The sequence below is a fragment of the Hylobates moloch genome, unplaced genomic scaffold, assembly GCF_009828535.3.
Source record: "Hylobates moloch isolate HMO894 unplaced genomic scaffold, HMol_V3 SCAFFOLD_20, whole genome shotgun sequence".
In the NCBI taxonomy this organism is placed as follows: Eukaryota; Metazoa; Chordata; class Mammalia; order Primates; family Hylobatidae; genus Hylobates; species Hylobates moloch.
Genome location: NW_026652295.1, coordinates 35,492,170 through 35,507,714, shown reverse-complemented (window position 1 = coordinate 35,507,714; position 15,545 = coordinate 35,492,170). Strand labels below are relative to the sequence as shown.

The 15,545-nt window shown below is 41.2% G+C and overlaps 1 protein-coding gene across 7 annotated transcripts in view; it reads right to left on the bottom strand.

The window, feature by feature from the left end:
- The window catches only part of CUNH6orf89 (chromosome unknown C6orf89 homolog), a 55,048-nt gene that overhangs the window by 30,435 nt on the left and 9,068 nt on the right, over window positions 1–15,545 (bottom strand). For 2 of the 7 annotated variants that reach the window (XM_058432218.1, XM_032141700.3), the window contains 3 exons: window positions 14,481–14,645; window positions 4,718–4,808; window positions 2,967–3,066 (listed from right to left, as the gene is read on the bottom strand). The exons of 1 other annotated variant lie outside the window; for it this stretch is intronic. In XM_058432218.1, coding sequence (XP_058288201.1) covers window positions 2,967–3,066; window positions 4,718–4,808; window positions 14,481–14,645 — 356 coding nt within the window. Of the gene's footprint in view, window positions 1–2,966; window positions 3,067–4,717; window positions 4,809–11,501; window positions 11,650–14,480; window positions 14,646–15,545 lie in introns of those variants that run through there. 4 more of the 7 variants (XM_032141706.2, XM_032141703.2, XM_058432219.1 and 1 more) reach the window with 4 other exon arrangements.

Here is a 15,545-nt window from a genome sequence, read left to right as displayed (position 1 = left end):
GAGGAACTGGGGGAACGAGAGAAGAGCCCACCACACTATACCCCCCACATTCAGATAAAAAGACGGTACAAACTACAGTTGAGACTTGAACAACATGGGTTTGAACTATGTGGGTACACTTAAAAGCTGATTTTTTTCTACCAACACAGGATTGAAAATACAATATTTTCAGGATGCAAAAACTGCATATACATTTACAGAGGGATGATTTTTTGTATAAACAGGTTCCACAGAATCAACTGTGAAACTTGAATATGCAAGGATTTGGGTGTATATGGAGATTCTGGAACCAATACCTCACATATACCAAGAGACAGCTATATGTATTATTTTCAATACATGATGCTAGGATCACTGGATATCCACACATGAAAAAATGAACTTGGACCTTTCTTTTTTTTTTTTTTTTTTTTTTTTGAGACAGAGTATCGCTCTGGTTGCCCAGGCTGGAGTGCAGTGGCGCGATCTTGGCTCACTGCCACTTCTGCCTCCTGAGTTCAAGTGATTCTCCTGCCTCAGCCTCCCAAGTAGCTGGGATTACAGGTACCCGCCACCATGCCCGGCGAATTTTTTTGTATTTTTAGTAGAGATGGGGTTTCACCATGTTGGCCAGGCTGGTCTCAAACTCCTGACCTCAGGCAATCCGCCTGCCTCAGCCTCCCAAAGTGCTGGGATTATAGGTGTGAGCCACCACACCTGGCCCTTTCTTTATACTATACACAAAAATTAACTCAAAATTGATCAAATACCTAAATTTATAAGCTAAAACGATAAAACTTCAAAGAAAACACAGGGAGGGAGGCTTCACGATTCTGGGATTTGGCAATGGTTTCTTAGATATACCAAAAGAACAAGTAGCAAAAGAAAAAATAAATTGGACTTCATCAAAATTAAAATTTTTTTGCAGAAGACAAGGGGAGGGGAAAAACTTTAAAAATTCTGTGTCTCAATACCATCAAGAAAGTAAAATGACAACCCACAGAATGGGAGAAAATTTTTGCAAATTATGTATCTGATAAGGGGGTGGTCTATATAGAATATATCAAGAATTATTACAAATCAGTAATAAAAAGCCAACCAAATAAAAAAATAGACAAAGGATCTGAATAGCCATTTCTCCAGAAAAGATATACAAATGGGCTGGGTGCAGTGGCTCAGGTCTGTAATCCCAGCACTTTGGGAGGCCAAGGTGGCGGATCACTTGAGGTCAGGAGTTCGAGATCAGCCTGGTCAACATGGTGAAACGCTGTCTCTACTAAAAATACAAAAATTAGCCGGGTGTGGTGGCCGGCACCTGTAATCCCAGCTACTTGGGAGGCTGAGGCAGGAGAATCACTTGAACTCGGGAGGCAGAAGTGGCAGTGAGCCAAGATCGTGCCACTGCACTCCAGCCTGGGTGACCAGAGCGAGACTCTGTCTCAAAAAAAGATATACAAATGACCAATAAACACACAAAAAGATACTCAACATTATTAACCATCAGAGAAATGCAGATCAAAATCACAATGAGATACCATTTCACATCCCCTGACATAGCTACAATCAAGAAGTCAGACAAAAAGTGTTGGGAAGGACATGGAGGAATTGAAACTCTTGTAGACTGCTGGTAGGAACATAAAATGCTACAGCCACTATGGAAAACAATCTGGCAGTTCCGCAAAATGTTAAACACAGTTACCATATGACCCAGCAATTCCACCCCTAGGTATGTACCTAAGAGAACTGAAAACATATGTCCACACAAAAACTTGTGCACAAATGTGAACAGCAACATTATTCATAACAGCCCCCAAATGGAAGCAATTCAAATGTCCATGAACTGATGAAGGATAATCACAATGCGGTGGATCCATATAATGCAAAATCACTGGACAATAAAAAGGAATGTGGTACTGATACATGATACAATATGGATGAACCTTGAAAACATTATGCTAGGTGAAAGGAAGACAGTCACGAAAATCTACAGATTATATAGCTGCATTTAGATGAGAAGTCAGGAACACACATGTCTTTTTTTTTCTTAATACCTTTTTAACAAACCTGCAAGGAATAGGCAAATCTATAGAGATATAAAGTAGATTTCCAGATGGGAAGTGACTTATCTGAGACCACCCAGTCAGTTGTCACCTGAGCCTCATCTGGACCTAACATTCTTTTCACTAAGCCATTTTTGATTAGCAGCCAGGAGGATGGATTACAAAGCATTAAGAGCCATACTAACAATAACACCAAAAAACCCCCAGAAATTAAGATGTAGCATTTCCAATGAAAAATAAGTCAGGAGTAGATGATCTCTAGAAAATGAGATCACAGCTGATTTTTATTTTCTGTGTGATTTTCATATTTCCCAAACTTTTCCTGTATCAATTTTGTAATCACAAAATTCTCACAGTCACTTCTAAGGAACATCATTGGGCACAAAATGAGTCAGAGATGTACAGCAATGCATGACCGTGGCACCACAGGCAAGAAGCAAGGCATGATTTGCCATGCCAATGATTTTTTGGTTTCTCTATAGAGTTGTATTCAAATATTACAGCTGGAAAAATGAAACAGCATTGAACTTGGAGACAAGCTTTGCCAATTGCTAGTGAGATGATTTCAGTTAAATTACTTGGTCTATTTCTGCATCCAAAAAATAAGAGGATTGGACCACAAATTTTAGAGTCTCACTCTAAAATTCTAAGAATCTATGAACACTTCAAGCAGGAGAAAAATTCAATTTATTAGAAACTAAAGACTCATATTCAGTTGCATTCCTATTCCTGTTCCCACCCTATATGCCAGGTGCCTTGCTAAACACTCTAGAAACATTATCTCAGTGAATCACCACTGTGATCCCATAAGGTAGGTGTGATTGATCCCATTTCATACACGTTCAAGGCTTGGAAAGGTTTCATAACTTGCCAGGATGTGAACCCAAGTGTCCTCACTTCAGGGTTGGTGCATGCTGCCTCCCTTACCAAGTTATTTTCCTATTCTGAGCTGGCAGTTCGGAAACCACGTGTCCCTTGATCACAACTGAGCGGCTGAGAACTGGAAAATGATTGACTACAATGATTCCTGCAAATAGAGTAAAGTGATAACTTATTATAACATTTTTCACATCTTGGTTTTCTGATCAGTGATTCTGAGATGCCATTTTCCTGTCTAAATTAACAAAGACATTCTATGAAAGCAAGTAGGAATAATATTCATTTAAATACATTACAATTCATTATCTAACAATACCCAGTCAAAACCCATTAAAACTCAGTAGAGGACCAGAATGGAAAGGATCTAGAAAGGACTGCTAGAAACAAATTCCAGTGAAAAACTAATGTGGATGTTGGGAGGTGGGGTCACATGCAGGTATCCCTGAGGCAGAAGAGAACATCACATTGGTGTGCCGGTAGGAGAATCCTGAAGGGGACAGAAGTACAGGTGAGGAAAACAGGATTAATCATCATCATTTTTGATGGCTGTTTTGCAACCTTTGTAAGCCTCCTCACGTCTTTTTTTTTCTTTTTTCTTTTTCTTTTTCTTTTTTTTTTTGAGACAGAGTCTTACTGTGTTGCCCAGGCTGGAGTGCAGTGGTGCAATCTTGGCTCACTGCAAACTCCGCCTCCTGGGTTCAAGTGATTCTCATGCCTCAGCCTCCTGAGCAGCTGGAATTACAGGCTGGGATTAAAGGATGATATTTTTTGTTGTTGTTTAATTACTATCATATCCAACCAAATGCCAATAGTGTCCCTCTAGCAAGACAATAAAAAATGGCACACGCTACCACACCCAGCTGGTTTTTGTATTTTCAGTAGAGACAGGGTTTCACCATATTGGGTAGGCTGGTCTCCAACTCTTGGCCTAAAGTAATCCACTCACCTTGGACTCCCAAAGTGTTGGGATTACAGGCATGAGCCACCGCGCCTGGCCTGTAAACCCTTTTGATACACATAAAAATCTTATTAAACTCCCAGTTTGTATCACACACAAAAAATAGGTTTCTTTTCTTGTTGGGTAATTCAAGTTAGAATCATATTACAACACTGAATATATTTTTGCAAGCCGTGCATCCTTTTCCCAGAAATTATGACACATTTCTCAAGTTATCAGAAAGGTAGTTAATAGCAACTTAGCAATGTTTCTAAGAACACCTGTGGATTTTGATAAGCTCTCTTTTTGGCTTTGGTTATATCAGTCGTCCTAAACTGGAAAAGATTCTGTCCCCGGGGATGCCCGGAGACATTTTTTATTGTCTTGCTAGAGGGACACTATTGGGATTTGGTTGGATACGATGGTAATTAAACAACAACAAAAAATCTCATCCCCTAAAAAAAAAAAAAAATCAAGGCTGGGCATGGTGGCTCACGCCTGTAGTCCCAGCACTTTGGGAGGCCAAGGTGGGCAGATCACGAGGTCAGGAGATCGAGACCATCCTGGCTAACACGGTGAAACCCCATCTCTACTAAAAATACAAAAAATTAGCTGGACGTGGTGGCTGAGGCCTGTAATCCCAGCTACTTGAGAGGCTGAGGCAGGAGAATGGCGTGACCCCAGGAGACAGAGCTTGCAGTGAGCAGAGATCGTGCCACTGCACTCCAGCCTGGGCGACAGAGTGAGACTCCGTCTCAAAAAAAAAAAAAAAAAAAAAAAAATCAAACATAAGGTCATTGCTATGCATCAATCATGAGAGGATTGAGTGAAATCGGCTGAGGCTTGATGACAATCCACTTACCTGCAGAAAGTAGTTCCAACTCTGGCCAAAGTGAGCTTTGCCACAGGGGGATGTTCTGAAGAGTTAGCCTGATTCTAACAGTGGCATAGACCTGCAAGGGCACAGGCAGGATCACTAGTGGAGTTATTAGGATCAAAGTATCATGCACCACCTCAGATATACTAAGTTGCCAGAACTGTTAGGAGTGGAGCTCAGGTGCAGAAGTTTTCAAGCCACTTCTCTGCTGATTAAAGGCACACCCCCCAATTAAGAGACACTACTTTAGAACAATAGTTCTCAGGGTAATTCTGCTCCAAAGGGGACATTGGCAATGTCTGAAGACATTTTTGATTATCAAAACTGGACAGGAGTTGGACATAGCAGCACATGCCCATAGTTTCAGCTACTCGGGAGGCTGAGGCAGGAGGATCACTTGAGGCCAGCAGTTAGAGGCTGCAGTGAGTTATGATCACGCCTGTGAACAGCTACTGCACTCCAGCCTGGGCAACATAGGGAGGCTCCAGCTCTTTTAAAAAAAATTAAAAATCAACAAACTAGAGGAGTACTATTAGCATCTGGTGGGTAAAAACTAAACATCCTGCAATGACAGGAGAGCTTCCTCCCACCCCTCCTCAAAATGAGGTCGAGAAACCTTGCTTTCAGGAGAGGCCTGTGGGAGGTAAGCCAGGGAGTTGTTTCACTTCTGGAGTACTTCAGAAATAGGAGGAGACAACTGAGAGCTCTGATGAGATGTTCTCCACAATTCCTTCTGGGTCTGTCTATGAAGAAGCAGGGTAGAGGCATATCTGACAGAAAAACTCTGATAGAACTTACCAATACAAATGTTTGTTTAAAGCAGAAAACAAGTTAAGGGAAATGTAAACTTCTCTTTTGCCCTGTTTAACAGAGAACTAATTCCTCTATGGAGATAAGTAAGTCCTGAACACTGACATGCCATTACCCTGGAGGTTCTGTTTTCTGAAGAGCTATGCCAGCGAGGCAACTCTAGGATAGAAAACTGATTCACCTAGTTAAAGCACAAAAGGGGCAACAGTACAGTTCAAAAGAAAGTTTCAAAAGTCCATCAAGATACATCCCAATCTTCGACATTAGGAGCTATATCCAGAGTAAATTAAATTTTCTTTTTTCTCTACTTGGCTCTTTAATATTACACTACCCATGAAGTATAGCATCCATTCTTTAGTGTTATGAATATATTCCATTCTATTTTATCCAGTGATTCCCATTAATTAAATATATGTTCTAGTAAAGAAAAAGTGCTCCTTCAACCATTGTGGAAGGCAGTGTGGTGATTCCTCAAGGATCTAGAACTAGAAATATCATTTGACCCAGCCATCCCATTACTGGGTATATACCCAAAGGATTATAAATCATGCTGCTATGAAGACACATGCACACATATGTTTACTGCGGCACTATTCACAAATAGCAACGACTTGGAACCAACCCAAATGTCCATCAATGATAGACTGGATTAATAAAATGTGGCACATATACACCATGGAATACTATGCAGACACAAAAAAGGATGAGTTCATGTCCTTTATAGGGACATGGATGAAGCTGGAAAGCATCATTTTGAGAAAACTATCGCAAGGACAGAAAACCAAACACCGTATGTTCTCACTCATAGGTGGGAACTGAACAATGAGAACACTTGGACATAGGAAGGGCAAAATCACACACCAGGGCCTGTAGTAGGGTGGGGGAGTGGGGAGGGACAGCATTAGGAGATATACCTAATGTAAATGACAAGTTAATAGGTGCAGCACACCAACATGGCACACATACACATATGTAACAAACCTGTACGTTGTGCACATGTACCCTAGAACTTAAAGTATAATAATAAAAGAAAAAGTGCTCCTTAGATTATAATAAGAACCACTACAAAGAAACAAACATCAATTAAAAGGAAAAATAACTGATAAAACATTAAAATGATTAATATGATTTAAAAGAGTAATAACTTAAAACTACAATAAATGCTTAAAATTTACAATCCAGGTACAGGTAGGGCACAGTGGCTCACACTTGTAATCCCAATACTTTGGGAGGCTGAGGTGGGTGGATCACTTGGGGCCAGGAGTTTGAGATCAGCCTGGCCAATATAACACAGCAAAACCCTGTCTCTATTAAAAATACAAAAATTAGCCAGGCATGGTGACGCACGCCTGTAATCCCAGCTACTCGGGAGGCTGAGGCATGAGAATCACTTGAACCTGGGAGGTGGAGGTTGCAGTGAGCAGAGATCACACCATGGCACTCCAGCCTGAGCAACAGAGTGAGCCTCTGTGTCAAAAGAATAAAAAAATAAAAAAAAAATGTAGTATAGACATACAATGGAATATTATTCAGCCTTAAAAAAGAAAGAAATCCTGCTATTTGTAACAACACGGATGGACCTGGAGGACATTATGCTAAGTGAAGTAAGCCAGACACAGAAGGATAAATACTACATGATACCACTTGTGCGATTCATCTAAAATAGCTAAACTCATAGAAGCAAAGAACAGAATGGTGGTTGCAGGAGGCTGCAGGCAGGAGGAAACAGGGAGGTACTGGGCAAAGAATACGAAGTTTCAGTTATACAAGATGAATGACTCCTAGAGACCTACGATATAGCACAGTGCCTAGAGTTAACAATACTGTATTGTATATTTAAAAATATGCTAAGAAGGTAGGTCTTATGTTAAGTGTTCTTATTGCTAATAGTAATAATAAGTAAGAAGGCAGGAGGAAACTTGGAGGTGATGGATAGGTTGATGGCATGGATCATGGCAATGGTTTCACAAGGGCATACCTATGTCCAAATTCATCAAGTTGTACACATTAAATATGTAAAGCTTTTTGTACAAAAATAATACAATGAACATCTGGATATCCTTCATTTAGATTCACCAGTTGTTTACATTTGGCTATATTCTCTTTCCGTTTTTACCAGAACTACTTGAAAGTTACTTGCAACACATTATAAAATCATTTCTAAATATTTCAACATGCATCTCCTAAGAATAAGGACGTTATTCTATACAACCATTGGCATTATTGCCATACCCATTAAAATGAGTAATCTCTTAATATTACCTAATATTCAGTCTATAGTCAAATTTCCTTAACTATCAAATTTTTTTAAAAAGACCATATAGCTATTTAAAAAGCCAGGATCCAGCCAATGACCACACATTGAATTTGGCTGCCACACCTCTCTTTAATCTACTTAACTCCAGAACAAGTCTCCAGCATGTGTTTTTGTTTGTTTGTTTGTTTGTTTTTTGGTCTTTTAGGACATTGACATATTTGAAGAAGTCTCCACATTTTTAAGCTTACGTCTACGTGCTTCCATCCTCACCTTTTCCAGTTTCTACTATTAGAAAAATGCCATAATCCTTCCTTTCTAAGTTTCTGGTACTCTCTCCCTCCCTCCCTTCAGAGGCAAGCTCCTTTGGGGGTTGCGGGGAGAAAGTCACTCACTTCCTTGTTTCTCGGGTTTGCATTCATTTATTAACCTGTTGAAATCATACTTCTGCCTCCTCACTCCACTGACATTGCTTTCACTGAGGCCACAAATGGCTTTCTAAACGCCAAGTACGAAGGACGTTTATTTCAGTTATTACCTTATCTGACCTCTCTGCAGCAGCTGCTGTTGCTACCCCATTATCTATCTCCCTCAAGTGTACTCAAACATTAACGTAATTCTCTCCTTCTCTGCTGGTATCCACCAGTTTTCCTTGACCTTCTTATTCCCTCCAACGCTTTGACCACCAGCTATTAGTGATTCCCAAATCTCTTCTCCAGTCTACAACTCTCTCCAGGGTTCAAGACCCATTTATCTACCTGTCTACCAGACACGGTGATCCAAGTTTCCCATAGCTCCCTGTATGTAATGTGTCTATAACCCAACTTACAGTTTTTCCCCTTCAACCCATTCCTGCTACTGCACCCCTTGTCTTAATGGAAACATTAATCCTCCAAATTTAAAAACTGTTCTCCTACCTCATTCCCACCAATGAAACTATCACTAAGTCCTCTTGATTCAGTCTTCTATATAATTCTCACGTTCATCCCTTCCTCTCTACCTCTACATTAACGGCACAGTTAAGGCCTTCAACACCTCTCCTATGGACCATCATAAAGATGTAGTTAATCTCTATACTTCCAGTTCTCCTCTTCCCCAATCCATTCTCTACCTTGTCCAGTTTTTTATTTTTATTTTTTGAGACAAGGTCTCACTCTTTGCTCAGGCTGAAGTACAGTGACACGATCTCAGCTCACTGCAACCTCCGTCTCCTGGCTTCAAGAAATTCTCGTGCCTCAGCCTCTTGAGTAGCTGGGAGCACAGGCACGCGCCACCACACCCGGCTAATTTTTGTATTTTTCTGGTAGACACTGGGTTTCACCATGTTGGCCAGGCTGGTCTCGAACTCCTGACCTCAAGTGATTCACCCACCTTAGCCTCCCAAAGTGCAAGGATTACAGGCGTGAGCCGCTGCACTAGGCCACTTATTTTTTCGAAACACAAATTGGCTCATGCTAAGCACCTTCCAAGACTTCCCCATCCTCTGCAGGAGCAGTTTAGCATGGTGACTAGGAACACAGATACTGGAGTTGGAAAAAGCTGGATGCAAATGCTAGATTTTACCACTTACTGTGTGGCCATGAGACACTACTTATCCTCTCTAAGCCTTAGAGTTTTCATGTATAAAATGGGGATAATTATTTCTACCCCACAATGTTTTATTTAAGAGAATTATAAAATGATATAACACATTTGTTCCAATAGCCAGACAAATTAAATATCTAAAAACAATCATTTTAAGATAAAGTCCTAAGTCAAGCATGGTGGCTCATGCCTGTAATCCCAACACTGGGAGGCTGAGGTGGGAGGACTGCTTGAGCCCAGGAGTTCAAGACCAGCCTGGGCAACACAGCAAGACCTTGTATCTACAAAAAAAAAAAATAGAAATAAAAATTGGCTGAGTGTGGTGGTGCACACCTGTAGTCCCAGCTACTTGGGAAGCAGAGGTGGGGGGTAGCTTGAGCCCAGGAGTTTGAGGCTGCAGTGAACCATAATAGCACCACTGTACTCCAACCTGGGTGATGGAATGAGATCCTGTCTTTTTTAAAAGATAAAGTCCAAATTACTTACCATGGCCCTTTATGATCTGGTCACTGCCTACCTGTTCAGTTTCATGTCCCATCAATCCTTCTTCACATTCTATACTGTCGTACTGCTTCACATCTTTTTGCTTTTGCACACACAATTTCCTCTGCCTAAAAAGCCTAGCCTCCAGTGCTTTGTCCAATAAGTGAACTCTTTAAGACTCTGACCTCAGTTTTTGTCTATGCACCTCTAGGGCTTTGTATTACATCTATTTTCTTGTCTACCTCCCACCCTAGTGTTTCTTGAAAGCAGAGATAAATGGAGAAAACACAAAAAACTAAGAACGGACGTGGGAATTCACCTCAGATGTGGAATTAGATCAATGTTGAACAATTTATAGAAAGGACCTAAAGTTATCATTCCGAACTAATTGAATGTAACTCATGGCTCATGGTTTATTCATTTTATGTTTTATTATTTTATTCATTTTTAAAAATGCAGAGGTCGGGAGGCTGAGGCAGGACAATGTCGTGAACCGGGGAGGCGGAGCTTGCAGTGAGCCGAGATCACGCCACTGCACTCCAGTCTGGGCAACAGTGTGAGACTCCGTTTCAACAACAACAACAAAAAAAAGGCAGAGGTAGCATCAATGTGATGAGGGTTTAACGTTAGCAGGTTAGGAATCTAGCATTTGGACATTGTTTTTGGTGTGTGGAGTAGCTGTGTGGGAGCAGGTCTTGAAAAATGCTTCAGTCCAAGGCAGAAAAGGTCTGACAGAGAAACAGGACCTCTTTCTGGTATGCAAATTGGGCTATATGAACCTTTACTCAAAACTTCAATGTAGCAGAATTGAATTTATTAGTTACTAATTTAAAGGCATGTTATTCCCTAGAGGAAAATTTTGACAACTCAAATTCAAATAAACGAATTTGTTAAGGGAGAGACGTCTATAGAAGATTCCCTCACAGGAACTACCAAATGAGCAATCAGAAAAGTCAGAATACTAAGTATCTGGAAGTAGTCTCTATTATAAAGTGATTGATGACTAAATAAAAGAAACATACTTGCGAATACTAAGGCTATGAGGGCTCTGAGACTAGAAAAAGTGTGGCCTGCACGGTTAACAGTCTTAAAATACTACAAAACACGACGCAGGCAAATTTCCTTCTACTAAGAGGTGATTACAAACAACTATTTTACTTGTGTCAAGAAACCAAGTCATTTCTTTCTGAAATCCAAGATGCCAGGTTTATCACATACCAAGTACACATTTAAAGAAAAAAAAATTATTGCCCCCTAACGATTATTAGAAAAAGATCTTTCAGAAGGGGGTGGGAAATCTACTCTTAATTTCTTAAAAATTCCGTCAAAAGGGCAGAAATCTGGACTTCATTAGCAACGCTCAAGTTATGGACACTGCTGTGGTGCCTGAGAAACAAGTTCAAGCAAGGTCGACCTCGTTTTGCTCTTCCCGGCGGAGTCAAGGAAAGTGACAGATGCCTTAAGGGAGTCGACCCCTGGGGAGCTGCCTGGGGATGCTGTCAGCCCACAAAACTGGAGAGGCTAAGGGGTGGCAGCAGCGGCGAGGAGCGGCTGCGCGAGGATGTCAGAGACGGGCGCCGCGGCGAGGCTGTCACAGGGCGGCCTCCCCCCACCCAGCCTCGGGCCCCAGTCACTCACATGCGGGGCTCGCGCCCCCTCGGGCTCCTCCCGCCTCGGGGACAGCTGCCGCCGGGCGAGGAGGATGGTCAACTTCCTGTTTCCGGGAGCGCGACCCGGAAGCAACCCCCACTCCTGGGGCGAGGCCTTGTACCCTAGAGTAGTTCCTCCTCTCGCCCAGCGCTTCCGCCCAAAACAGAACACTCACTGTCGCGGCGAGCGCGGGATCTCTCGCGATATCTGGAGAGTGTCTGTTCTTGCTCCCCCTGGCGTCCTTTTCCCGCTCTGGCTCTTTTCGCCCCAGTCCTAAATGCTTGTCTCCCTTATTTACCTGGACTGAGTGACACAGACTTCATAGCTGAATTGATCCATTGAACAAGCATTTACTGAGTCCCCTACCATGTGCCAGGCAGGGTGTTAGGCATTAAGGGATGGGAGTGGAAGGGAAATGTAAATGGAGAGCAGCCCCTTCCTTCTGGAAGCTCCTACTCTTGAGAAAGACGAACAAATCCCTCCAATTTACACTCAGCCCACTCATTAGTGAGAGCTTACTCTGTTGATAAAAGAAAAACTTAAGCCGAATTAAGTTTAAAGGAGTTTAATTGAGCAATGAAAGATTCACGAATCAGGCAACCCCCAGAATCGCAGCAAATTCACAGACTCCCGGGGTGCCTCACGGTCAGAACAAATTTATAGACAAAAAAGGCAAAGTGAGGTACAGGAATCGGAAGTAAGGTACAGAAACAGTGAGGTGTCTGCCTTATTTGAACGCAGTTTGAACATTCAGCAGGCTGTGAGTGGTTGAAGTATGGCTGCTGGGATTGGCCACCACTCAGTTATTGTTACAGGTGTATACTATTAAGTTAGGTTTTCAATTTTGTTTGACTATTAAGCTATGTTACAGTTCATCCACAGGGACTCAAATATAGAAGGACAGAGTCCTTCTCAAGCCATATTTAGTTTGCCTTAACAATTCCCCCGTTTTGGTCGTTTTCTCAATTTTGAGAGATTGACCAAAACCTTAGTCATTGATGTTATTTTCACTGCCGTAAGTGTACCGATATGGTTTTGAAACTCACTAGGAAACAGTAGAACAGTAGGTTTTGCAGGAAGAGAATAGGACTGAGTAGAGGATACCTCCTTATTCTGGAACATCTGTTTACAGGAGAAAAACAAAACCTGGTCTGTTCTAGCATTTATGTGTTTTTTTAAAGCCTTAGTTTGATTATGTCACGTTTAGCATGAGTGACTCCATTTTAGTTTGGTTTGGTTTGTTGGGGCCTAGTGCATGAGCTCAGTCCAAAATAATGGCCTCCCATAATTTTGGTAAAAAAAAAAATTCCCCACTTTTGGCCAGGTTCTTACTTAGGTGACAGTGTGACCAGAACTTAGGGCCTTAGCGCCACTCTCAGTTACCATCATTTGGGGTTTCTGGTCTCAGTATGTCATTCATAGGTTACAGTGCCTTCATGGTCACACATTTCTTTCAGTTTTTGTTATTCCAGTTGAAAAGAGATCATTTGACGTTCTAGAGATGGCTGCATGCAAGCATTTAAAACCTTTGAGAGAATACAGCGCACCAGGGAGACTATTGTTATCATTATCGGGCAGATAATAGCAAGAGTTTGGAGTATGCTCCTTACGCAGGGTCCCCATAAGCCAAACCACCTAAAATTAAATCGATTAAAGAATGAGCTAGATGAAGACTCTCCTCGCTTGACTAAGTGGTCTTTTCACTAAATCCCTACAATTGAATATTTATTTTTATTGTATTTATTTTTTGAGAGGGTGTCTCGCTCTGTCACCAAGGCTGGAATGCAGCGGCGATCTCAGCTCACTGCAACCTCCGCGTCCTGGGTTCAAGTGACTCTCCCGCCTCAGTCTGTTGAGTAGCTGAGATTACAGGCACCTGCCACCATACCAGGTTAATTTTTGTATTTTTAGTAGAGACAGGGTTTTGCTATGTTGGCCAGGCTGGTCTCGAACTCCTGACCTCAGGGGATCCGCCCACCTCTGCCTCCCAAAGTGTTGAGGTTACAGGTGTGAGCCATTGCACCCAGCCAGAATTGTTTATAATTTACATTTGCTGTATTTCTCCATAGGCCACAAGTGTCAGCAGCTGCACAGGTACTTTTCTGTTTAGCCAATTCTATTATTTAGTATAACTTTCACAGGAGAATTTAAAGTCTGTTGTGTAACAATAGCCTTTAAAGTAGAATTTGCTGTAGAGCCTATTATGAGGGAGACATTTCAAATTATTGCCTCTTTTATTCTAAACCATGGAAAAAGGACCTAACAAATAGATATCTTTCTAGAAGAGTGAAGGCTCTTGTCAATGTTCTCTTTAATCCATGATGTGGGTTAAGAGGAGTTTTTTTTTTTTTTTTTTTGAGACGGAGTCTCGCTGTCGCCCAGGCTGGAGTGCAGTGGCGCGATCTCGGCTCACTGCAGGCTCCGCCCCCCGGGGTTCACGCCATTCTCCTGCCTCAGCCTCCCGAGTGGCTGGGACTACAGGCACCCGCCACCTCGCCTGGCTAATTTTTTGTATTTTTAGTAGAGATGGGGTTTCACTGTGTTAGCCAGGACGGTCTCGATCTCCTGACCTCATGATCTGCCTGCCTCAGCCTCCCAAAGTGCTGGGGATTACAGGCATGAGCCACCACGCCCGGCCAGTTAAGGGGAGTTTTGACTGATCATGAGGAAATGTATGTACCGCTAAAGTTTGTTACCTACATTGGGACTTCATCTTTTATCTATTGAAATATAAGGTTATTCATGTTTAAGGCTGGCTGCAAAATCCTTCACAAATAAAAGTATACCCTATAAGTGCATATAATAGACCCACTTTTAATTTCTATTGTTCACAGAGGCATAAACAAGGAAAAAATATTCAAAGATAAGAGTCTTGTGATAGTAGAAGTTTTGATCTATGATCTTGGGAAAAGCTATTCACATCAAGGATGCCATCTTCTGGGGAGAAACTTTTCTGGTTAGTTTTACCTTAAGGGTTCCAATGGATGTACAGTTCCAGGAGTGTGGAGGGACCCTTCTCAGTTGTGAGATTATGAACCCAAGGTTTAAAGCTCCAAAGTTTTGCTGTAGTGTGGATGGCAAGGACAGTCTTTCTCTTTCTCTGGTGTTCTCAGACGATCCAATCTGCAGGTTCTAGATTGTGAAGGGATTGTCCTCAGTGAATCATAAAAAGTTTTCTTTGCCTGGTGAAAATACACTATAATCTACTCTTATAACATTAGCCCTATTGCATGGGAAAGCTTTTATACAACCAGAAAACATGCAGTGAAAATGACAATTGAATGAAATCCCTTTATAAATGTTCAAATGGCCCATCAGGTAGCCAAATGCATCTGAAGCTTTGATCGTCTTTCCAGGAATATAGAACCAAACATTGGATTTAAACTACTGCTGCAATTTATAAGTCACCATATCAATATATTAAATTTGGATTATTTTCTCTTTTCCAGAACCTTTAACAACAAAAGCTTTAAGGACTCAAGAAGGACAAGGTGGCCATTCTGGTTCTTCATGAGTCCATGCTTAACACCGGACTTATGTCCTCTTGAATACCAGTTGTTTCTCCAATTTAGGTGCATAGCACTGATAACTAATGGGTTATCATAGGTAATTTGACTTGGACCATGGAGTTTATTCAAATTGTATATTTAAACAATTTTAGTATTGGCTTATTTAGCATGATAATCCAGAGCTTGATTTTGAAAGGTTTGTTAAATACCAAAGGTTTAAAACATTGGATATTACAAAATAGAATCTTAGGTTACCGTAAGTCATTCATTTAGCCAAAATGATAACTTAAAAAATTTTAAAGGAAAAAACAGTATTTTGATAGAAAGGAGACTCAGCTTTCCAAACAAGATCCAATGAGGATAGCATGAGGCCAACTGACTGTCTCCTTTCTTTCCTTCCTCCACCATTTTTTTTTGTAGTTTACTTAAAAGGTAAAAAAAAAAACCTTTCATTATCTTTTAATATTAAATAAAAATCCTTTCTAAAAGAGGAAACCAAATTTTATGTTTCCATTAGTGTATT